Consider the following 26016-nt stretch of genomic DNA (forward strand, 5'->3'; position numbering starts at 1 on the left):
ACAAATAATCTGGATTTCTATCTCTTTCAAGAAGGTAAACAAAGGCATCAGCAACAGATGTAGTATAAATGCAATAGAAACTAGAAGGAAACTTAATATCTGGAATAGCTAACAAGACAGAATGCCAGAAGCTGAGAGCTGCAATCAAAGAGCCATCTTCTCCGCTGAACTGAATTAGCTCAGTTGTACAGCACTTTTCAACAATTAACGTCCATGAAAGAACAGAAAATTAAATGTTTTACCGTGTTATTAGTTTTTCAAATTAGACTGTTTCATACATACTTATTTTATATTAATATAGGAAACAGAAGAATTCTGAGAACTAGGAATGCAGAAGTACTCTATAAACCAGACAGGCAGAGGGACCCAGCAGAGACTAGCAAAGGCTGTAAGTCATCACATTCCATGGAAACACCCAGATGAAACCAGATGAGAAAGCTCTTCAACAATGCTCCTAAACCAACTGCTGGGACTACTGAACTCAGAAACACGGCAAGGTAAGCAATGTGGATATTTCTACTTGTATTGATATGATAATTCTGTTTCTCTGGATTAAAGGGTATTTGAGGAAACATGTTAATCTTCAATCCTAGCCATAAATGTGATAAAGTCACAAAATGCTTTTTTAGGAGGGTCTGCTGGCTCTTCCTTGTAATTATTTACTTCTCTGAAGACACCAGATAAAGAAGAAAATTAACAGCTTATATGACTGATTAAGTCAGAGGGGAAGACGAAGCGGTAAAGATAGCAAATTTAGAAAGGATTAAGGACAAAATGACACCTGTGTACTGTTTACATGGATTGTAACATTTCTTTTTATGTCTCTAACATCAGTACAAGCACTCAGCATCAGTGAAAGAAATGTGCAATCTGATACTCACTAATTTATGGTGTTTCTGCTCCCTTATAAATTACATTACATTTAAATGTCGCCTGTCTCCAAATAGACTGTTATCTATCTACCTTGAGGGCAAGGTCAGGAATCTTCTTTAGAAGAACGTATATGAGAAAGAGTGTCATCACATCATTATCAACTTTTTGTTTTTGTTTTTTTTTTTTAATTAAAAGCCAGGGTTTTGATTTAAATTAAAGAAGACTCTCCGAACTAGTTAGTAGCTGTTATTTTCTTTTGAAAAGTTTCTGGTTTCATCTATTCTTTACCCCCAAACTCCCAAATAAGTGAACTTTGCAGGATAGCTGGACCCAACATGGATAGTGAGGATAGTGACAGCACAGAATAGCTTAAAACCTCAGAGAGCACTAATGACTAAACATTAGAGGCTGAGACATGTTTTCTTTGTCTCTCTTTCTTTAATTGTCACTATGGGAAAAGCTCAACAATACATAAAAGTGGAGATCATAATAAACTGTCATATACCCAGAACCCAGCTTCAAAAATTATGACAACAGGTTGATCTTATTTCCTCCCTAACCCTACTCCACACTCCCAGATTTTTTGGAAGCAAATCTCAGAGATCATGGGTATCATTTCATCATTGACCTATTCACCATGTATTTCTACAAAAGCAAAAACTCGTCTTTTTGAAATGTAACTTTGTGCTTCCCAAAATAACAGTACTCAATAGAACTGTCTTTGGCTTTGAAACACACATAGTGGGATCCCTGGTTGGCACAGCGGTTTGGCGCTTGCCTTTGGCCCAGGGCGCGATCCTGGAGACCCGGGATCGAATCCCACGTCGGGCTCCCGGTGCATGGAGCCTGCTTCTCCCTCTGCCTGTGTCTCTGCCTCTCTCTCTCTCTCTCTCTCTCTCTGTCTCTGTGACTATCATAAATAAATAAAAATTAAATATCAAGTACAGGGCAGCCCAGGTGGTTCAGCGGTTTAGCACCACCTTCAGCCTAGGGCCTGATCCTGGAGACCTGGGATTGAGTCCCCCGTTGGGCTCCCCGCATGGAGCCTGCTTCTCCCTCTGCCTCTCTCTGTGTCATAAATAAATAAGTAAGTAAGTAAATAAATAAATAAATAAATAAATAAATAAATAAATATCGAGTACATATTTAAGAGTAACAATTTGATAAGGGTACAAGTTATTAACCTTCCCAGATGACTGAATGTTTCCATATGGCGCTAGTGTTAATACATGTTAACTTGTGGGTTGTTTGAAATTTGAATTTGCACAAATCAACCACCAACCTTATAATTTCAAAGGACATTTTACTTTCAACTCAACATGTCATTTTAAGTCTGTCTCGACTACCTAACTAGATTAAAAATGCCATAAAAGCAGGGACCATGTCCTTTTCATTTTTGTGTGCTCCATAGAGCCCAGCATGCTATCTAATACATAGTAAGGGTCTAGTCCATTAGATAGATTGTTACTTAATTATTAAACTGTTTCCGTCACCAGGCTCTTCAAATTTCACGTGTCCAAAAATAATTCATTAGTTTCACCTTCAAATCCTACCTCTCCCCCACCTAATTCTCTAACATTTATCTCATCCTTGCGATGGAAATAATTTTGAACTGTATTCAGTACTGGAAAAGTATCAGGTGGCAGGCCTGCTGAAGATCTATTTGCATAAGGAATCTTCCCAAAGCCCTTCACCAAGAGAAAAGGAGCTAGGAAGGTAAGTCCAACTCAGAAAAATAAAAGTCCTTTTTCATTGATTTGAAAAGTAATTCAGAGCACATCATGATGTCTTACTCAAACTTGTTACTGGCACAGAATTATAGATTGATATCTGGAAACTGGGAAGAAGACTATAAAAGTGCATGTGTCAGGCCGTGGTTGGTTGCATAAAAGAAAGAAAATATAATTGAAAAAGGGCTGGGTCTTTGATTTGTGATCTTTGATTGAATTCTTTTCATCAATTTAATTAGCTACTATTCTTTTACTGTCTGGAGTTGTTTGCTCATTTAGCTATTAGATAACCACTGTTTTTCTTATTGATATCAATAGTCTTTAGAAATTCATACTTCATTTTTTTGTGTACCATTCCCAATTTCTTTTTAGTTCTTTTTACATGGTATGGTCATCTTGTTGGACCCGGGCTCACGGGTGCCAGCGTGTCCCGGTGGACGCCCCAGAGACTCAGACCCCAGACAGGCAGATGCAATCAGCAAGAGGGTTTATTGAGCATTTGCGCAAAGGGGCTCTCCGCCTCCGAGGGGGAAAAGAGCCCGGATTAGCAATTGCAGGGATCTTTTAGAGGCAAAAGGAAAGAAACCGCCTAAAGGCAAAAGAACCGCGGGAGTCGCAAGGCATCCAGGTTGATTTCACAGAGGGTCAACATGAACCTATTCAGGGACATTCCAATCAGGGTGTGGGGGGAAATGGTTTTCTTACTGTGAACAGAATGCTTTTAGTTGCTACAATGTCAGAAAGGCGCCTGGATGGGCTGCCTCTGGGTTAGGGCTGGCCCTACTTACAAGGGGGGAGGTTTCTTCAATCTTTGTTAGTCAAATTTTTGTGTGACTTTTTTCCTTTGGGTTTAAACTTATAAAGCCCTCCTCCATATAGACATTTGAAAATTATCCACTTTCTTCTGGCTGTTTTATCATTTTTTTTACAGACATTACACTAACTTCTTAAAATTAATTTTCACCCCCAAAACTAGCCCATTATGCCAAGAACATCTATAGAACAATAATTTCAATTATCATCAATTTCAGAGTCTATGTTCATTATGTATTAAATGTATAGAAGGGTCTGTTTTCAGAACTATCTTGTTCCATGATTCCATCTACTCTTGTACCTATACGATACTATTATTTTTATAATGTTTTAATATTTGGGGAAGAAAAGTCCCATTATTACTATTCTAAAAAAATAAGAAATCTCACCTATTTAGTTTTGTTTAATTTTATTTAAACTCTGGGGAGAAAAGGAAGAGAAAATGGAGTTTTCATATCTGTGTGGGATCTGGGTATATTTTCTCTTCAAGTAAATAGCATCCTGATTTTTTATTTTATGATTAATTTGTCAAGGTGTGTTAAAATAATGAGTTAACTGGGAAGAAACTGACCATTTGGAAGCATTCAACCTCCTCATTCTGGAGGAAGGCTCATCTCTCCTTTTGTTAGGCAAATAGAACACATACCTTTTCTGGAAGCTATGCCTTCAGATAAGAGCAGATGATAGCTGCTAGAGATATTTTACACTTTCTCAGGCTAAGAAAGACTCCTCTCACCTAAATATCTGAATTGGAATGTTGCTGATGGTCTTCCAAACTCAGTCAGAAACTGGAGTTTTCACTTCATGATAATATCTGAGAACTAGGAGTCAAAAAAAGAGAAAAAGCTGAAGAGAAAATTTCTGGAAGAAAAAACAAAGAAATCAAAGTTCAGATTTGTGCAGTTTGCAACCCAAAGGAGGTGAGCTGGGGAATATTTAACAAACCCTCAACAATTTTTTTAAATGAAATTGAAGTATGTTCTAAGTACTGTTTTGTGGAAATTTGTGTAACACGTGGATGTGTGTGTGTGTGTGTGTGTGTGTGTGTGTGTGTGCTGGATCTGAATCAAAGATAAAAATGAATTTCTGACCATGATAAGGTTTATCCTATCAGGGGTACCAAGGCATTTTTCTAAACTGAACAACATAAATGATTATGTTTCCAATCCATTTAAAAAAAAATGTTTCCCCTATTTCCAACTTATATTTTTATGACTTGGAGGATAGGCTATTTTCATGTTTCATGAGAGAAAAATATCTTCATTCTTTCATCCCATGCTTAAGAGAGTCCCCATATCTAGGCTAGCAGCCATGGTCTCAGAATAGATAGGGGCCAAATTCATCAGGATGTTGTTTATGAGAGAATGTGCCAGCTCCCACACAGATTTCATTTTCTCTTTTCTCCCAAGAGTTTAAAAATAAAAGTGCCAGGCACATAGTAAGCCTATTCAAGGTATGCGTATTGTGACATTGTTCTACCAGGGCTCAAACTTTTTTACCCAAATAAGCTCAGAAGATGCTTGTGCTTTTTTTACTCTGAGCCAGTGGAACAGACACAAGAAGGCTCCTACCTGATTCGTTGTATTCATTCTATGGTGTACTCTTGCTACTTATTTTTTAATACCTTCGTGAAACGGCATCATCTTCTTACTAAGGCTAATTCTAGCTAATCTCCATCGTGCCCAAATGCATTATAAGCCAGTCTAAATAATTTAAGTTATAAGCTTTGCAAATGGAGACCACAGATAGTTATAACTGTACTGTCCCCTGCACCATGCTCACTCTCCCCAAGCGAATTTTAATCTAAAGAATTTTGAATACATACGCTTAACATGAAAATTTTTTGTAAAGATCCTAGTATGTGTATTGTCTTTAATGTCCACAGGCTTAGAGAACAAATAATTTGCCTGTAAAGACCTATAGAGTGACTGGAATATTATAAATTAAGATAACAGTATATAAACAAAATTAGATATTAATAGCCCTGTAAACTCAGAGATCTTAATATTCTTCTGGCCCTACTAATTTATCTCCAAATATTAGAGAAATCAATCTGGTAGATCTATTCAGTGTGGTGACTAGGGTTTGGGAAAATTAAGGAGTATTGGTAATCAAGAGCTAACCGTATCAAACTGCAGTCTATGTCAAACCTTATTAAATATGACTTGGAAATAATCACATTTATTTATTATTAATCAGATGCTTGATAAACACATATGTTTCCTATCCAGGATTTCTCTCAACCACAAAAAAATTAGTGCCTTAATTAATGCATCAGGAGGTTGCATTGTTACCCATATTTATATAAACTAAGTTTCATAAAAACTGTTTTGAAGAACCTGTTGAATTTTCTGAGGAATTCCTTAGCACAGTGCTATTTTTCCACTTGTAAAGTAAGATTCATGGTCAAATGCACACAGACAGCAGATATTTTTCAAAATTTTTAGTGAGGATTTACGACTTTATTTTTCAGAGACTGTATCTGAAATATGGCTCAGAGTGACTTCTATCCAGAAAACCCACGGAGAAGGCAAGAAGTAAACCGTCTTCACCAGCACCTACTTGGTTGCCTATCTGATAGCTTCCATGCCACCAATAAGCTGATTGAGGTTTTAAACATACGCTTGGGGTGCAAGCTGACCTCCATTGAGATGAAAAGAGATGGGACCATCAAAGAAAACTGTGGTATCATCATCCAAGCCATGATGAAAATCCAAAAGGAATTGCAAAAGGTTGATGAAGCCCAGAAGATAAACTAGAGCCAACCCTCTACAGAAAACTTCAAGATATTAAAGAAAAGGAAACAGAGAAAATTGCAATAGCACAAAAGGTCATTTCAGTCATCCTGGGAGAAGCTACTTCTGCAGCCAGTGCAGTCGCTGTTAAACTTGTAGGCTCAAATGTCACAACTGGCATCATTAACAAGTTGGTCACTGTGTTAGCTCAAATTGGTGCTTCTCTCCTTGGTAGTATAGGAGTTGCTGTTCTTGGCCTTGGCATAGATATGATATTCCGTGCCATCCTGGGAGCAGTGGAGAAAACACAGCTTCAAGCAGCCATTAAAAGTTACGAGACGCATCTGGTGGAATTCAAGTCAGCTTCAGAAAAATATCATCATGCCATTACTGAGGTCACCAACACAGTGAAACAGCAAATGAAATGAACAGCCACTGTGCCCCTGGAATATTTTTCTACTTCTCAATACAGTGTTTTGCTCCTTTGATTAGGTTCATTTTCTGGACGTTTCCAACATGGACAGAAATACAGTTAACAACTTGGAAAGATGTTTTAAGAGAGGCTAAAATCAGATGACTCCAGAGTTTTGTATCAACAACAAATGCCTACATTGGTTGGTGCTAGAGGTAAAAGATTATATCCCAGGATGCTTCTTACTTTGCTCTACCAGATCAACTTTAGGTTAAATGCTATGGGTGTGGGGATTACCTTTCCCTTTTCTAACTCCCCAAATCATTAAAATTTAAGTTGAATGAGGAGAGTTTTATTTCTACCACTAGCTTCAGACATCATTTAGTACTAAGGGGATGTACTTAGTAACTTCTGCCTAGACACTAACTGTGGACTTTGGGTGAAATAGAAATACTACCATAATTTTGACCCTCAGTTTTTAAGGCTAATTTTTAATAAACTAGGAGACACTGACATATGGGTTGTAACAATTTACTTCAGTGATAAAAGGACACAATGGTTCTGTAACTTCTACTAATTACACCTTATAAATTTGAATGGATTTTTTAAGAGATAAAAGTTAAAACTAAAAAGATAAAGGTTCTGTTTCTGTCATTGCAATCAACCCTGGCCAACTGTGGTGCGATGATTAAATAACCCTCATTGTGAATGTTTGAACACTCTGGGACATTGAAAAAAAAAACAAACATGCAGATCCCATCTACACGTGCATAAAACGTGTTTAGGATACAGGGAGAAGTTGTTACTCTTTTAGGAATTTGCCATTTAAAGGAGAGCTGTAATTTATTACCTCACGAGTTTTCAGAAAAATGACATTTCATTTTCTACAACAGCAGAATAAAGGAAGCTGTTTCTGCTTCATAAAACTTCAGGTGGCCCATTTCATTAATTACCTGATTTCAGGAAAACCCAGAGGCTAAGGAGGCCTAATGGTCCAGCTAATATCTGCACACACAAGTGTTTTCTAAATCCTTCACCGACTAATAACTTCCCATTGTGACTCTTAGCTTCTACTTACAAAATCATTAATAAGTTGCTGGTGCAAGAATGTGTTTGTTACAGCTGATTCTTGCATCCAAGTACAAGAAATGTCTCGAAGTTCTAAAAGCTCAGTGTGTCTCAAAAACTAAAAATCTAGATGAAAGACCAACTTTTCAGATGCACTGTTCATTTTTCTCTTCTGTCACTGCTTCTCAAAATTAGTCGGACAACTAAAGTAGTTCACCTTCAAAATTAAGTTTGATTTTTATTTTATTTATTTTTTATTACCTAACTTACAACTTCTACTAAACTGCAAGACCATGTTATTGCTCTTTCTGGGACTCAAGATTCGGCCTAAAACCAAATCAAGAATTTGCTAAGACAAAGGCTAGTGTAGGTAAGGAGCTGATTACAAACGTTTAAGTGCACCACGTAAATATTCTGCTGTTAAAAACCAACGTGTTATCTCCTTCGGTAGTTTGGAGTGTTTATAATGGGTACTTAAGAACTGACCTCGGCCTCCCATATTTTCCTATAAGGGATATTAAGATCAGCGATAACAAAGGGTATCTCTTAGGAGTCAAATTTGTTAAGTGTTTAAACTTACCCTTAAGGGGAAGGGGGGGTGGGTAAGAGTCGTGGACAGAAGGAAGAGGACGATGACTGCACCTAAGTGATAATCCGCACACAGGTACAGTGATATCATAAAGGACTCCTAGCTGGTGTGAAGACCGAAAGGCAGACGCCAGGACCCATCAGCCTCGTCGCTCATAAATCTAAAACCTGCACACGTATCCCATTTCCACCTCAAAAAAAATAATAATAAAAAAACAAACAAACAAACAAAAACCCTTATTGTAGATTAATCTATCGTTCACGAACAATCTGGGACTTTCACACGGGCACTGATGACTCATTCGCTCAGGTCTACAAACGATCTGTCGTGCCTATACACTTGGGAACGGCCGTGATGGTAGCAAAGCGCAACAGGCACACTAGCAAACGTTACTCAGGGATCCGTTTTCAGACAGACACTCTCAAGAGACCGCGCTTGCTTACATCATGAAAAGACAAAAAAAAAAAAAAAAAAAAAAACCCAAAAACCAACAAGTCCAGCCGACTGACTGCAAAACAGCACCCCGGCCCGAAAAGGCCGGTATCCCGCACAGCGGTAACAAGAGCTTCCGGAAGTTAAGTCCAACCGTCTGGGTCGGAGAGGCCAAGTAGTCCTCTCATCAGCCAATCACCTGCCCGACCCGCTAGGTTTTTCTTTCTATTGGTCTAAAGAAGTGTCAATCACTGCGGTTCTGCGCCATGAGGGCGGGCCCTTAGCACAGAATCAACCAATACGGTGTGATGCGGAGCAGAAGAGACTCTGGTCCTGGGGGTCTTGGTTCCTTAGCGAGAAACGCTAAGATCCTGGATCCTTAGGAATAGGAAGTGAGGTAGGGATGGCGGAGGGGCGCGAAGTTTCAAGATGGCGGTGGCTGGGGGGCTGGGGGGTTTTAAGATGGCTGAGGGGAAGGCCCCTACGAAGTAGAAGAGGCCGAGAATCGTTCCCTCCCCGCTTCTCGCAGTCCCAGGGACCCAGCAGAAGTGTGAGTGTGCAGGGTTGTCTCACTCCGTTTCTCCATCTTTCTTTCCCGTCTCGGCCCCGGGCCCTGCGGCTGCCTCGGGGACCCCAGGCCCCTCTGCCCGGTTCTTCCCCTCCGCGGTGTGGGTCTCCCGGGCCGGGCCGGGGGATCCTGGAGCCCGAGCGGTGCGGCTTCTAGCGTGAGTCGCTTAGCGCCTCTCTTGCCGGCCCGTTGGCGGGTTGCTTTAATTTTTTTTTTATTTATTTATGATAGTCACAGAGAGAGAGAGAGAGAGAGAGAGAGAGGCAGAGACCCAGGCAGAGGGAGAAGCAGGCTCCACGCACCGGGAGCCCGACGCGGGACTCGATCCCGGGTCTCCAGGATCGCGCCCCGGGCCAAAGGCAGGCGCCAAACCGCTGCGCCACCCAGGGACCCCGGGTTGCTTTAGATTTGACGCCTTCGTGGACCTCGAGTCAGGATCACCCGTCCCTATGGTTTTGGCAGGTGCTGGTGCCGTTGTCTCTCTGGGTGGACCTGGGCCCAGTCCCGCTTGAACCCCGGCCTCTTCGGTTCAGTATAGGGGTTCCCCCCGCCCCGCCACGGTTCTGTGGCGCGATTTCCTTATCGTTTCTCTTTTAGACAAAAAGCGGTTTGTGCAGACTAGGGCTGCATTGTCTCCTGTAGAAATTCTTCTAATTCCCACCCGTTTTTTTGTTTCACCTGTGGGAGAGGAGGGTCAGAACGGTAGCCCGAGGGGAATTGAGAGAGGACAGCAAGGAAGATCACAGGCCATCAAAAAAAAAAAAAAGAAGAAGAAGAAGAAGAAGAAGAAGAAGAAGAAGAAGAAGAAGAAGAAGAAGAAGAAGAAGAAGAAGAAGAAGAAGAAGAAAGAAGAAGAAGAAGAAGAAGAAGAAGAAGAAGAAGGAAGAAGAAGAAGGAAGAAGAAGAAGAAGAAGAAGAAGAAAAGAGAAGAAGAAGAAGAAGAAGGAAGAAGAAGAAGAAGAAGAAAAGAGAAGAAGAAGAAGAAGAAGGAGAAGAAGAAGAAAAGAGAAGAAGAAGAAAGAAGAAGAAGAGAGGCCGTATTTATATTAATTTTGCTTGTTTCCGCCTGCCTTCTCACCTTCTCCCACTTTTTCTGAGAAGGAAACCCTGGACAGGGTCAGTTAGTTGCCACTGGAACAGCTCTGGAGCATTTAGCAGAAATGAAGGCATTTGAGGACTTGCTGAAAGAGGCGTTAACTAATGAACTTTTCTGACAAAATCTTCAAGGAAGAAGGGAGGGTATTATGATTAATTGTGTGGGCTACTGGAAAAATTGACGTCATGATCGTCCCTTTCACACCCTTTAAAAGTCTACTTTAAAGGGGGTGAATTTGTCAACTTTATTATTGGAAAAGAGTAAGTCATGACTCAAACACAGTCATCCCTTTCGGTTACCATAAAAAAAAAAAATAGAAGTCAGGAGTCAAGTAGGTGCTAGTAGAATAGTTCATGTCTTGACGTTTTTGGACACTTCTTCGTGTAATACTTTCATTTTTAATATTTGCACTCTTAGTTACATTGTTGTTTGCTCTTGTGAGTCAAAAATTACATGTGAATTAGAACTAAATCTGAATTAGATTAGATCTCTCTCTCCATGGGGAGAGACAAGGGAGACATTTGTTGTTGAACCCAGATCATTACCCCATTCCCTTTTTATTCCTCTTTCACCCTACATAAAATCAAGGGGAGGGTGTAGGAAAAGGACTAATGGCATTTCATATTCATCTATATATTCATATTCATATAGGTTTATCCTATATTAAAGCGGTTCGTGATTTTTTTTTTTTCGATTTCAGAATTAGTCCATGATCCATTAAAAAAAGTTAACAATCAAAGGAGTGTTACTTTTTAGGACACATGGGTGGCTTAGTGGTTGAGCATCTGCCTTTGGCTCAAGGCGTGATCCCCCCGGGTCCTGGGATCAAGTCCCTGCATCAGGCTCCCCCAGGGAGCCTGCTTCTTCCTCTGCCTATGTCTCTGTCTCTCTCTCTTTGTGTCTCATGAATAAATAAATAAATAAAACCTTTAAAAAAAACAAAAGGAATGTTACTTTTCAAGAGATTGGTAGAAAGAAATTTTGTAATATAAGAAGGAAGATATTTTGTAATTATCAGAAGAATAAACTCTGTCTTTGTCTTTGCAGGGTTTTTTTTGTTTTTAATGAGCCAGGTAAACCATATAAGTTGTCAACATGGGACGGAGATCTACATCATCCACCAAGAGTGGAAAATTTATGAACCCCACAGACCAAGCCCGTAAGTGTCCATTGGTGTGGAATGATAAAGAAGAGGAGTGATAAAAATTGCAAGCACTGGAGAATCTATTATGTCTTAATTATAAAATCAGCATTGCTAGGAGTCAGTTGTATAAAGTTATCCAGTGTTGTAGGCACATGATGAAACCTTTAAACATGCAAAAAAATTAATACTCATACTTTTAATTTGATTGACTTGCCAAGTATAATTGGCTTGAAACTTTCTTTTTGTATTTGAAATTTTGGACAGACTAGTGTTGAGAAACTTAAAGCAAAAAATCTCTTAAGATTTTGGTTGATATAATTAAAGGTTGCTATTGGCATCTAGTGGGTAGAGACCATAGATGCTGCTAAATACACTGCAATGCACAGGATAGCCTCCCACATTAATTATTATTTGTATTAAATTAGAGAAAATGCTAGTGTTCAGGATTTGAAAGTTTTATATTTTCTCTGTCTCTCTCAAGGAAAAGAAGCACGGAAGAGAGAATTAAAGAAGGTATGATTTCAGAAGCATCCTATTACCCCTAAGTGACGTTTCGCACATCTTATTATTTGGGATTAGTGGATTTCAAAACAACATTTACAATTATTTGTCAGAAAAGATACTTTATGCTTCTTATAACAAACAATAAAATTTACTAAGGCAAAATACTGTACTTGGAAACTGAACTGAAATAACTTTACAGATAAGCTCATGATATCCTAATATTGTATATTTTATTATCTTTCCCACTGAGTTAAATAGATATCTTTGAAAGGATTTTTTTTTGCGCTATTAAAGCATACTACTTTGTTAAAAGCTACTGATTTAGTGAGTGAAAATAAATGTGATTCTGAGTAGCTTTGTGGGTTCATTTTCCTTATTATGTACCTATTGAGTTTGTGGCAAAGTGTTTTCCCAGAATAAGACAGTATTTGCTTTATAGTGTCATTCTTTAATACCTGAAAGAATACAGATTTTTAATAGTTTTTAATTGAACTTTTCCTATTGCCGTGGTTAGCATCAAATCCTGTAAAACTTTTCTCTAGTATATATAGTTTTAGAATTTAGCCCAAAAAAATCTTAAATTTTTTAAGTAATTGCTAAAGATCTCACAAAATTAAAAGAACTCTTTGCCTTAGAAAGCACATGTACTAAATAGTGATTATCTTTTTGTCTAAAGTTGAAACGTTTTTTTGAGAGCCAAAAATGACATGGCTTTGTTATGGTGGTTGAAACAAGTGACCAGAAATCAAGAAGTTCAACTCAATTTAAATAGATTCTTGATGCAAATTGAAGTAGAATTTCAGGAAGGTCCAATTTTTTTAACACAGTGCTCTTTTTTTTTTTCCTAAGAACAAAAAACAGCGCATGATAGTACGAGCTGCAGTTTTGAAGATGAAGGATCCCAAACAGATTATCCAGGACATGGAGAAATTGGATGAAATGGGTAAGAGTTTATTTTAAAAGGCTAGATTTTAGAGCAGAGGTATAGTCTGATACACAGAGGCAGGCAAACAGGTAATGAGTAAAGCAGCACAGATACAAGAAAAACAGAAAAGCATGATGACATTTGTCACTTTGGGTTTAGTTTTAGCATCAGAAAAACAATGGAATGATGGGGAGCAGTTGCACACTGGGGATCTCCTCTGGAGTAAGATGGATGCTGTTATTTAGCTTGAACTAGTTGTTGAGAGAAGACTGAAATCTGGAGTTTTTAATTTTTTTAATGTTGGCAACTACCATGTAAATCTAAATATTAGGCTACCATGAATTTATCAGTTCCCCGTTTTTTCCAGTGAGAAGATAAGACACTTGACCCACTAAGTAAGGTGGTAGAAGAATCGTGAACTACTTAAAATCTAATTTTATAGAATATCATATATATCGTTAGGATATCTCATTTTTTCACATTTTTTTGAATGATTTTACTTAATTTCTTCACATACATCTTCAGTATCACTACTTTTTGTCATAACTGGAATCACACAAGATAATCCTTGCCTCCAAGTTGCTTCAGAATTCTCTGTGTGATGTTCCCATAGGAAATTTTATTGCAACCCGTCTAATATTTTTAATATTAGAACATGAGATTTTTAATTGTTTTGCATCCTGCTCCTTTTTTTTGCATAATGAAATGATCTTGACAAGATTTGTTTTCAAAGGTACTCAGTTTAAGTGGTTTGCCAAAGATCAGATAGTAGGTGAAAAAGGTACAGTGGATCTCAATAATACATTAAATGGGTTGAAAAAAAAAAAAATCCAGGGGTGCCTGAGTGGCTCAATGGGTTAAGCATCTGCTTTTGGCTCGGGTCATGATCCCAGGGTCCTGGGAGTGGACCCCATAATGAGCTCTCTGCTCAGCAGGGAGCCTGCTTCTCCCTCTGCCTCTGCCTGCTGCTCCCCCAGCTTGTGCCCCCTCCCCCATCAAATAAATAAATAATCTTTAAAAATAAAAAAGTCCAGTTATGTGGGGTTATGGTATTAGAGGTTCCTTTAATAATGTAACGTAGCTTGTGCATTTAGCCTGGGCTAAATTAAAATTTATTTAATAATTAGTTCTGGATCAGATTGCTTGATCCCAAATCTTTCCCAGTTCAGCTCTAACTGATCCCATTTGTTGCCTCTGGTTTAAATATTACTGTGGGCAATTGTTATCCCTAGAGTGTCAAGACATGAAATGACCTATTAAATTCAGATTGATTTATGTGGTTTTAAAAGGAGATAATAGTAGTAATGGAGGTTTATTGAGCTCTTATTTTGCTATGCACCAGTTTTTTCCATATGCTATTTAATCCTTAAAACAACTTTCAGGTAGGTGTATTAACCTATTTTATGGATGAGGAAACTCAGGCACAGAGAGATTGTATACTTTTCTCAATGTCACGCTATTAGGAAGTAGCAAACTGGGATTAAAACTCAGGCATTCAACACTTTCATTAATCACACCAAGAATAGTGTATGTTGTAAGACTATTCTCTTCTGAATAAATCACCTAGGTTAAAAGGATTTAGGGAAGAAGATAATTAAACTTGTTATCTGTTTAAAAAAAAAGGAAAAGGGAGAAGGGAATACTGTTGAGGGCTCAGTGCAAACTAGTTTAGGCAGAAGAAATACATAGATTGACTCCCATAATTGGGAAATCCCAGAGGGAAGCCTTCCTAGAAAACACAGGTATGGTTATTGAGACGGTTCATCTGCCTGGTCTACTCTCTTGTTAGCTTCATTCAGCATATTGCTAATGAACTGCTTGGGATGGGAAGTAAGAATATGTGCTTGGAACTGGTGGGAGACAAGGTTATAACTCTAGGTTTATTTTATCCCTCCTGTAAAGGAGCGTCACACTCTCACTTTCACAAAGTCTCAGAGAATGATCTGGTTTCAACTTGAATCATGTGCCAGTTGATCTCTGAGTCAGTCACTGGTGAGGACAACAGAGGGAGGCACGTATAATTGACCAGGCAAGCTCAGGAGTCTTGTGCTAATAATCCTTTTTGGGGTAAAAGACCTGAAATTAAGCTCCCTGTTGAACACATGGAAAGAGAAGGAATTATATGGTAGTTAGACAATATCAGTCTGTTATAAAAATAATTAAGCTGCAAGCTAAACACCACAGGATATTTTGTGATCACTTAGTCATCAAAGCTTTGTTGTGAGTAGTTGATGTCCACATTTTCCAGATGAAGAAGCTAAACATAAGAGAATTCAAGTGCCTAAGATCTCAGAATTAAGTGACATAATTAATCTGTCTGGCTGAAGCCTCACTATACTATAGCAAGTTGTTAGCATAAATAAAAATTTATTTTTATGTAATTTTTATTACATAAAAATTTACAGTAATGATGAAAATCAACTAATTAGGATGACATTAGACTTAGAAAAGAAAGTAAAATTAATGGCTATCTTAAAGGGGTGTAATTTAAAAAAAAATACCTATTACACTTCTTTTTAATAAAATTTTAAATTTTATTAAATAAAATTTAATTTAATAAAATTTAAGATATAAATCCCTGTTAAAAGCTTTATCATAGGGATCCCTGGGTGGCGCAGCGGTTTGGCGCCTGCCTTTGGCCCAGGGCGCGATCCTGGAGACCCGGGATCGAATCCCATGTCGGGCTTCCGGTGCATGGAGCCTGCTTCTCCCTCTGCCTGTGTCTCTGCCTCTCTCTCTCTCTCTCTCTCTCTCTCTCTCTCTCTGTGACTATCATAAATAAATAAAAAAATTTTTTTTAAAAATGCTTTATCATATAAGGAGATTTTATGGGGCAGCCTGGGTGGCTTAGCGGTTTAGCACTGCCTTCAGCCCAGAGCGTGATTCTGGAGACCTGGGATTGAGTCCCACGTTGGGCCCTCTGCATAGAGCCTGCTTCTCTTCCTGCCTATGTCTCTGCCTCTCTCTCTGTGTCTCTCATGAATAAATAAGTAAAATCGTAAAGGAGATTTTATTAAGTGATATAGCTAGTTGATACCTAAACGAAGTGACTCTTTGTTTTGAATCTCAGTATCTGCTCTTTTCTTTCAGAGTTCAACCCAGTGCAGCAACCACAGTTAAATGGGAAGGTGCTGAAAGTCAAGCGTAAAAAGCTGCGTGAAACCTTTGAACGTATTCTACGACTCTATGAAAAAGAGAATCCGGACATTTACGAAGAATTGAGAAAGCTAGAAGTGGAATATGAACAGAAGAGGGCTCAACTTAGCCAATATTTTGATGCTGTCAAGGTAATCAAGTTTCTCTAGAGAGGTAAACTAAAATGTTATATTTAGATTTGCTTTTTAAATTGTTAATGGGAGAATTGGTCATGATGGACTTCTTCCTCTTGGCAATTTCCTATCATATAAACTTCATCATGGCAATTTCTTGTAAAACTATCTCATGAACCAACCAATCTTAGTGATGTATATTTATACAAGAGAAATTAATCCATCTGCCAGTATAGTAATAGCCAAAAACTGGAAATAGCCCAGATGTCCATTAATAGGAAAATGAATAAACAACCTAGAATATTTATAAAATTGAATGTACTCAGCAATATAAAGAAATGCTCTACTGATACTCAAAACAACAGGAATTAAGAAAAAAATTTAATGGATAAATCTCAAAGCATGTTGAATTTCTATCATAGTTAGGATTCCATTTGTATGAAATTGTAGGACCAGCAGAATTAATCTATGAATGAAAGCGTTTGTAACGGTGGTTGCTTTGGGATAGTGTTAGGGATGATTGAGAAGAAATGTGAACTAGACGCATTTGTCAAAACTCAGAATTTAATTTCACTGGGAGTTTTGTCTCAAAAATGTAAAAAACCCAAATGGTATAATTTTTGCAAAGCAGGTAGTATAGGTCCCCTTTTACAGATAAGGAAACCAAGGAACTTGCTTAGTCGTACATCTAGTATGTGGCAGAAATCCAACAAAGACTAATTTTAGAAACCCAAGCTCTACCATTGGATATATAGTATTTATAAGTTTATTGATAGTGTTATTTATCATACAGAATATTTAAAAGGATGGCTTTGGTGCTAGATACTTTTTTTAATTTTTATTTATTTATGATAGTCACACACACACACACAGAGAGAGAGAGAGAGAGAGAGGCAGAGACCTAGGCAGAGGGAGAAGCAGGCTCCATGCACCGGGAGCCCGACGTGGGATTAGATCCCGGGTCTCCAGGATCACGCCCTGGGCCAAAGGCAGGCGCCAAACCGCTGCGCCACCCAGGGATCCCGGTGCTAGATACTTTTAACAGTTAACCATAACCCAAAAGGATAAGTTAATAATAAGGGAGAAAAACAGCTGAGTTTTGTTTCTTTTAAAGGTGATAGAGATTCTTTCCATTCATCAACAGACTTTGGAAATGTTGACAAACACTTATATTCTTGTTTTTCCTGATACTTAATGTTAGGTAGAAAGCAAATCCAGGTTATGAAACAGCAGATACTGAATTTTAACTGTTGAGTTTGTGGGTTGCTCTTATACTATTGAAAGATTTTTCTCTGTTTCAGAATGCTCAGCATGTGGAAGTGGAGAGTATTCCCTTGCCAGATATGCCACATGCTCCTTCCAACATCTTGATCCAGGACATTTCACTTCCTGGTGCCCAGCCACGCTCCATCCTTAAAAAGACCTCAGCCTATGGGTGAGGAAGCAGTAGCATAATTAAATAATATTTATTAAAAGTACCTTTTGACTGTCCACTGCCAAAATTATTGCAGTGGGAATTAAAAGGCAATGGGAATGTAAGCAGTGCCTTACTTGATTAAATGTGAGGTAAGAAATCCCTTGAAGTTTGGCGCCTGCCTTTGGCCCAGGGCATGATCCTGGAGACCCGGGATCGAATCCCATATCGGGCTCCCAGTGCATGAAGTCTGCTTCTCCCTCTGCCTGTGTCTCTGCCTCTCTCTTTCTCTCTCTGTGACTGTCATAAAATAAAAAAAAATTAAAAAAAAAGAAATCCCTTGAAAATATTTTAGAAGAAGAAATAAATATTAATGTGATTACTGTAAAATTTTCTTTTTTAAAAAAATTTTATTTTATTTTTTTTAATAAATTAATTTTTATTGGTGTTCGATTTACCAACATACAGAATAACACCCAGTGCTCATCCCGTCAAGTGTCTCCTTCAGTGCCCGTCACCCATTCACCCCCCACCCTGTAAAATTTTCTTTACAGACCTCCAACACGGGCAGTTTCTATACTTGGACATGGTGTGCCACGTTTGCCCCCTGGTAGAAAACCTCCTGGTCCTCCCCCTGGTCCACCACCTCCTCAAGTCTTGCAAACGTATGGCCGTAAAGTGGTCTTTGCCCTAGATCTTCCCCCTCGCAGGCGGGATGAAGACATGTTATATAGCCCAGAACTTGGTAAGGAGTGACTGTTCCTTTTGCTCTTGCAGCTTTTCCACTGTCATTTTTTTATGTTGGTCCTGTTTAACATCTTGTTCACCATCCTCAGAACTTAGGAGATAAATCATGATTACATATACTTACTAACAGATGGATAAATCATAGAATTTACCCAAGAAAAACCAACACACATTAGGAAGTACAGAAATATTTATTGTGTTTTAAATTAGGCTTTTTTTTTTGAGATTCCTTAAGCCTTGGATACCTGTTTCCTTTTCAGTTTTATTGCTATCATACCAGAGCATAGTTGTATATAGTCACTGGTGTGTGTGTGTGTGTGTGTGTGTGTGTGTGTGTGTGTGTGTGTGTACCAGTTTCTAAGTAGAATTTGTTTTCAAATTTAAACTTTTTAAAAAATATTTTACATTATCAAAAAAGATTTTAAAACTATTACCAAACGGAAATATTGTCAGACTATATGAAGAACTATTACATACAGAGTCATTTTAAATAATGAAGCTATTCTGAGTTAGCACAGTTTTCTGTGCTTTGGAAACCATGAAGTGGAGGATCCAGTCATCTTACATGTTTCCTGCTCCCTTCTCCCTTTTCAGCTCAACGGGGTCATGATGATGATGTTTCCAGCACCAGTGAAGATGACGGATATCCTGGGGACATGGATCAAGATAAGCATGATGACAGTACTGATGACAGCACTGATGACAGCGACACTGACAGGTCAGATGGAGAAAGTGAAGGGGATAAATTTGTGCACCGTGATGATAACGAGAGAGACAACAATGAAGAAAAGAAGTCAGGTATGTGCAAATGAAAGTTCATGGTATTGATAGTAGCAGACAAGATGAAGGTCCTGATTTATTAGTGTATCTGTGAAAGTAATTGTGAGCACCTTGAAAAGAAGGGTCATAGTTTTATTCATCTTTATATCAAAAAACTCAAAAGTTCATGATACATAGTCCTCAGTGGACATTTGTGAGGGGAAAAAAGTTAAGCAGAGTATGTGATAAAGAAGTCTATGTAATAAAGTTCACTGTGAGAGAAAAAGAGCTATTCAACAGCATACAGATGGGCTCTTGTGGGTCTGTATAGGAACAAAAGAATAACCATGTAACTATTTTGATTGAGAAAGCCATATTCATATCATTGGGGTTTTTTTGGTAAGTCTGCTTAAATATTTTTTTAAGGTTTTATTTATTTATTCATGAGAGACAGAGAGAGAGAGAGAGAGAGAGAGGGGGGGGGGCAGAGATACAGGCAGAGGGAGAAGCAGGCTCCATGCAGGGAACCCAATGTGGGACTTGATCCTGGGACTCCAGGATCACGCCCTGGGCCAAAGGCAGGTGCTAAATCGCTGAGCCATCCAGGGATTCCCCCTACTTAAATGTTTTTATCTGGAGCCATTTAAATTTCTGTGTTCATTTCGTCTCACATCAACCAGACCATCATTATAATTCTGGTACACCTCCAGGTAGACTCATGATTTAATGGAAGTACCCATAATATATGATATATGTCCATTTGATTATTATAAAATCAAACTGAGTTATGTGTACTTTTAAAAAGTAGTTAAGGCATTCATCAAGATAAGTTTAAGCATCATGATAGATACTGAGCAATATAAAATGTATAATCTGCCACACCTCTGCAGTCTTTGAGTTTCTTTTAAAATTATTTTTGTCAGAGGACCTGCATGGCTCAGTGGGTTAAGCATCTGACTCTTAATTTCAGCCCAGGTCATGATCTCAGGATTGTGGGATCAAGGCCAGCCGCCTGTTCACACATGCAAGCGCTCACATGTGCTTGCTCTCTCTCTAAAATAAATAAGATCTTTTAAAAATAAATAAAAGCAAAATTGTTTTTGTAGTCTACAACAGCATATTTATGTATTTGTAATACTACTGATGTTCGTATTTGAAGTGATGACAAGTCTTTGATATTTCATAAGAATCGTGGTTGCAAACCAAAAAGCTGTCTTAAAAGGGGTGGATGGAGCTCATAACGAAAATTATAGACGACTTATATAGGAGCTAGTACTAGAAAGTACGGAGTTCTTAGAGCCACAGCAGCTTCATTTTTCTCTGGAATCGTGTGATCCTTTGCCTCATTTTTCTTTTTTTCTGCCAACTTGTTTTACTTTTACATACTTATCAATGGATGTGTGCTGAAAGTGGCTATCCTGTGATTTGACATTCAACTAAAATTTGAGTTTTTACTATATGTAAGGAATTTTCCTAGACCAACGATACAAAATAGATAAAACTAAAGCCCTGCCCACACGGAACTTTGTAAATGTTTACCAACTAAGACTGCTCCTAATTTCGTACCATTTAGCATGATGTTTAATTTAATAGTGTCTAGTGGATAGCCTGATTTGTCAGGTTAAAAAGGTGCTTTCTATTCCAAGTTTGCTAAGAATTTTTATTATAAATATTTTATAAGTGCCTGTTGAGATGTTAGGGATTTTAAGTTGTGTACTGTAATGAATTCTATTCATGGCTTTTCTAATGTTCAACCTTATTTTGCATTTCTCGGACCAACCCTATATGTTTATGATGTGTTTCTTTTAAAGCACTGTTGGATTCAATGTGGTTATAAAATTGGCCCTTGAACAACATGGGGGTTAGGAACACCGACCCTCTGCACAATCAAAAATCTGTGTATAACTTTGAGTCCGCCACAGTTAGCCTACTAATAGCCTATTGTTGACCAGATTTTTTACTGATAACATGAATAATCAATTAATACACGTTTTGTTGTTGCATGTATTATATACTACATTCTTACAATAAAGTAAGGTAGAGAATTTTTAAGGAAAATACACTCTCAGTACTATACCGTATCACAAAAAATCCACTGTGCAAGTACCCACTCCGTTCAAACCTGTGTTCAATGGTCAGTTGTATTTTACAATTGGTTAGTTTTGGTATCAAGGTTGTGCTAGCTTCATATGTTCTGGATTGCATTCCATCTTTTCTGTTCCCTTTTATAGGAAATTTCTGTAATTTAATGTTTGGCTGAACTTCTTTATAAAATTATTTGGGCCAGGTTAAAAATAGATTTTTAACTACCATTTCAGTTTTATATGTTGTAGTCTTACCACTTCTGTGGCCAATTTTTATAATTTTTATTTTTTTAAAGAAATGTCTGTTATCTGGGTGTTCAGTTTTACTGGCATAAAGATGTTAATAGTATTCTTTAAGTTTTTGAAATTTATAGATTTTAAATCACAATAACATGTTTACCACCAGTTGGCACTTCTTATACTTTCTTTTTATGACTGTTTTCTATACTTAACTTCTGCCAAATAGTGAGCAGCATCCTATCTAGTGCTTTATCACATTATATAGGAAACATTTGCTGAGTTTTGTTGTTCTAATCCACCCTATTCTCTCCCTCTACCCCTTAGGTCTGAGTGTAAGATTTGCAGATATGCCTGGAAAATCAAGGAAGAAAAAGAAGAACATGAAGGAGCTGACTCCTCTTCAAGCCATGATGCTTCAAATGGCAGGTAAGACAGGGAAAGAAGAGTGAAATCACCTTTTGGGTATTTCCTCCTGCCACTTCCTTTACATACATTTTCCTATTTAGTGTCTCAACAACTCTGAAGTAAGTAATAAATCCTTGTTTTTAAAAGTTAAGGTTTGGAGACATTTGGAGACTAAGCTGCCCAAAGTTACCCAGCTAGTAAGTGGTTAAACTGGCATTTAAATCCAGGTCTGTCTTGTTCTAAAGCCCAGGCTTGTTTCACTGCTCCAGTAGCATAGATGAGTAGAATACTATCTTGATTCCTTCACGTCTAAGTAGTTTATTAAAGAAGGCTAGTTACTTGTTAATTTTTAAAAAGCACTTGATTGAGCATGTGTCTGCAGGCTTTGCTATTTTGCAGGCTGTAGAAAATGAATCAACTCCATTTCACCTGGTTTAAAATTTCTTCTAGGTCAGAAAATCCCTGAGAAAGGACGAGAAGTAGAAGAATTTTCAGAGGATGATGACGAAGATGATTCTGATGATTCTGAAGCAGAAAAGCAATCACAGAAACAGCATAAAGAGGGATCTCTTTCTGACGGCACATCTACTACTTCTTCACAGCACCAAGCTCCCCCACAGTCTGTTCCTCCTTCTCAGATACAAGCACCTCCCATGCCAGGACCACCTCCTCTTGGACCACCACCTGCTCCACCTTTACGGCCACCTGGACCACCTACTGGCCTTCCTCCTGGACCACCTCCAGGTAAGTAAACACTGATATATTGTGAATAATTAACTAAGTCTACCTGTGATTAGAGTGACGAAGTCATTCCGAAAATATATATTAGTAGTGATGTTTTGTTTTTCCTAGTATAAGTCGCTAGGAGATAAAGGATAGTACAATTTACTTATTCCTATACCACTGTTCACAGTTCATAGTAGTTCTGACAGCCCTCTTTTCCTCCAAAGCTCTTCTCTTTGCAGGGTTCTGTAGCTCTGAGGTTAGCAGGCAGAAACAGGAGTATTGAACCTGGGGGTTTCTTTAGTACTGTTATTTTTAATGACAAGTTGACCCAATTCAAAATTGATAGCTAATGAGATTAGGGTACAGTAAATACCATCAGGCATCCTTCCTTGGTTGGGAATTGTTGGAAGTCAGTCTTTAGAGACAAAAGGGATCAGTATTAATATAATCTTTGGCATACAAGAATGAGAAGTTTGTTTTGAAGTTTGAACTTGGCAATTTATGATTTTATAGTCCTTCATCCTACAGTTGGCCAGTTAGGTTTTCTTCGCTTGAGTTCATCCCTTTTTGATTGGTGGTGCAAAGCACATTACCTCTCCTGTGTCATCTTCTGTCATCCTTGCCTACATATCTTCCTGTGTTTCAGGGGGAATGCTTAACGCATTCTGCTTTGTATTCCATTTTCAGCTTATTTTTGAACCCACTTAAAAATATTTTCCTCTTTGTTCAATTTCTAGCCCAGCAGAGCTGTGCTTTAAAAAAGCTATATTTTTTATCAGTACTGGGAAATAAAGAGAAATGATCCATAACAAGTTTAGCACTCTATCTCTGGTGCTCAGATATTTGTTGAGTGAATTCTTTTTCCACCTGTGTTTTGATCAGTTTTTGAAGTTACCTGATTTCAAGTTAAAATGCTAAGTCAGACCACATTCGAGTTATCTTTATACCAGTTACGACTTGGTATGTATTTCTCTTACATTAGTTTGTCATTTTTCTCTTTTCAGGAGCTCCTCCATTCCTGAGGCCCCCTGGAATGCCAGGACTCCGAGGGCCTTTACCCCGACTTTTGCCTCCAGGCCCACCACCAGGCCGACCCCCTGGCCCTCCCCCGGCTCCACCTCCAGGCCGACCCCCTGGCCCTCCCCCGGCTCCACCTCCAGGTCTTCCTCCTGGCCCTCCTCCTCAGGGACCCCCACCAAGGCTACCTCCCCCTGCACCTCCAGGTGAAGCTTTTAATTTCTACTACAAAAATTTAACTATTATATATTTCATTTGCTCTAAGACATATTTTCACATCTCAATATCCTGAAGTCAAAGCGTATCCTAAAATGATGTTTTTTAACAGCTTTTGGCCTGGGTTGAAGTTGAGTTCTTCCACAGAGTATTTGCACTGGATTCTCCTTGTCCTGTGAGGGGCTTTTCCCAGCCAGAGACCACTTGGGATTAAATTCTCCATTTGAGTAGTGTGTTTTGTGGGGGTGGGGGGCAATTGTAAAGTGATTCCATGTATTTCCATATATTTCTTAACTATATGTACCAACTTAAAGTTTGAAATTACAAGGCACATTTCCATGTGCTTTTATCATAGTGTACCAGTGTATTTCTGGTTTATTACACTGTCCCAGTCTAATGTGAAGGCCTCCTTTGAAGCTCCCCAGCTTGGACTCTCCATGGTATCTGGAATAATTATGAGTCTATATAAGCAATAGTATCTTAGGTTCCATGAAATTTGGCATTTTTATTCAGTCTTAAAAGTGGCGCTGACAATTTTTTAAACATGGGCAATTTACAGAAAACAAGCTGAAACTATGATGCTCAGGAATAGATTTTGATAGTAAGGAGTACTTTATTGTGAAATAGTATTCACTTTCAGTCTATACCCCTGTACTTAGGTTTTCTTCCTCTCTGAGTAATGTACTGTCTTACAATACAAAGTCGACAACACTAACTGGTTTCAAGTATGATTTCAACTCTGAAAGCCCAAGACTCTACTCTAGCTGTATACTAGACATGTTATCAAGGCCAAGGTTGGGAGTTACATTCTCATGCATTATTTACTGATTTCCACACCATTCCTCCCCTGAAAAAGGTAACCCAATGGCCAGGAAATGAAATTTTAAACATCAAAGGACATGAATGTAACTAATCATGGTATGTTACCACCAATGGAAAAGAATTCAAGTCCTTTGATGGTTCAGACAACACCACTGTCATTTACCCAAAATTGCAGATTTGATTTTCTTCATGGTGTTCACCTGCCTGTTTTCTCCTTCATTTAGGCATCCCTCCACCTCGTCCTGGCATGATGCGCCCACCTTTGGTGCCTCCACTTGGACCTGCCCCACCTGGGCTTTTCCCACCAGCTCCCTTGCCCACCCCGGGGGTTTTAAGTGCTCCACCCAACTTGATTCAGCGACCCAAGGCGGATGATACAAGCGCAGCCACCATTGAGAAGAAAGCCACAGCAATCATCAGTGCCAAGCCACAGATCACTAATCTCAAGGCAAAGATTACTCGATTCGTGCCCACGGCATTAAGGGTACGTCGGGAGAATAAAGAGGCTGCTGCTGCTCCCCAAAGAAAGTCAGAGGATGATTCTGCTGTGCCTCTTGCCAAAGCAGCTCCCAAATCTGGTCCATCTGTTCCTGTCTCCGTTCAGACCAAGGATGATGTTTATGAAGCTTTCATGAAAGAGATGGAAGGGCTACTGTGACACCTCTTAATGCCAGAGTGTTTCTGTTCATACCAGAGGTTGGTGGGGAAAGAGGCTTTTACTAAACTTAGTGAAAGAGCGACTTTCACTGTCAGGGTATTTTTAAATTTCAGTTCAAGGAATATCCTAAAGTTTAGCCTTGTTCAGAATTTATTGCATATAAGAGAGGATTATTTCATTTAGAATAAATTGGTTATTGAAGCAGTGCTGCTAACATCCATTCCCTTTCATACCACCGTTTTCATCCAGTTTGTTCCCCTTCTCCAATTTTTTGGAAACTTGTGATCGAGGGGATCTTGTTACTTATTTGTTTTGATTCTCTTCTTGTGTGCAGTGGGCACTGGAGTAGAGATTTCTGAAAAAAAACAGTTTATTTTACCCCATCTTGCCTTTTGTGTTTGAGTTATTTTAATATTTTCTTGTAAATATTTTGTAATATTTTAGTGAAATGGATCGCAATGTCATTTCCTAATACAAAGCAAGATATGTGGGAAGAAAATGTACAATTCTTTGATTAAAATTATTTCCCACTGACCTAAACTTTGAGTGTTTCGTGGAATAGATAAATAAATGTTCTACACCAAGATATCCTCTGTGTTACTGATGATATATAAATATGGTATCTGTGTTAGGGGCAGTAAAGAAGCAAGGATTTAAAAATCTCTGTTTTAAGGAACTGCCATTGCTGGTACAGAATAAGAATCTTATTGAAAATATTGTTAAAACTAAGTTTTAAATTTTAAGGGATAAAGAAAAGAATTATTTTCCTT

At 38.4% G+C, this 26016-nt stretch overlaps 2 protein-coding genes across 2 annotated transcripts; both read left to right on the forward strand.

The window, feature by feature from the left end:
• The first annotated feature begins 5905 nt into the window (after positions 1-5905).
• LOC129514793 (single-pass membrane and coiled-coil domain-containing protein 3-like) lies at positions 5906-6610 on the forward strand. Its single transcript, XM_055333500.1, is given in 2 exon segments — positions 5906-6158; positions 6161-6610. Coding segments are annotated over 2 exon segments (672 nt in total). The 3' UTR covers positions 6580-6610.
• A 135-nt stretch (positions 6611-6745) lies between these two features.
• On the forward strand, positions 6746-25775 carry LOC129514788 (WW domain-binding protein 11-like). Its single transcript, XM_055333494.1, has 13 exons — positions 6746-6778; positions 11364-11475; positions 11942-11973; positions 12814-12907; positions 15980-16176; positions 17460-17593; positions 18127-18317; positions 18914-19117; positions 21727-21828; positions 22258-22551; positions 23538-23621; positions 23658-23756; positions 24813-25775. The coding sequence occupies exons 2-13, from the start codon at positions 11412-11414 to the stop codon at positions 25244-25246; spliced, it is 1929 nt and encodes a 642-aa protein (XP_055189469.1). The 5' UTR covers positions 6746-6778; positions 11364-11411; the 3' UTR covers positions 25247-25775.
• Positions 25776-26016: the final 241 nt, after the last annotated feature.

This window comes from Nyctereutes procyonoides, unplaced genomic scaffold (genome assembly GCF_905146905.1).
Source record: "Nyctereutes procyonoides isolate TBG_1078 unplaced genomic scaffold, NYPRO_anot_genome, whole genome shotgun sequence".
Lineage (NCBI taxonomy): Eukaryota > Metazoa > Chordata > Mammalia > Carnivora > Canidae > Nyctereutes > Nyctereutes procyonoides.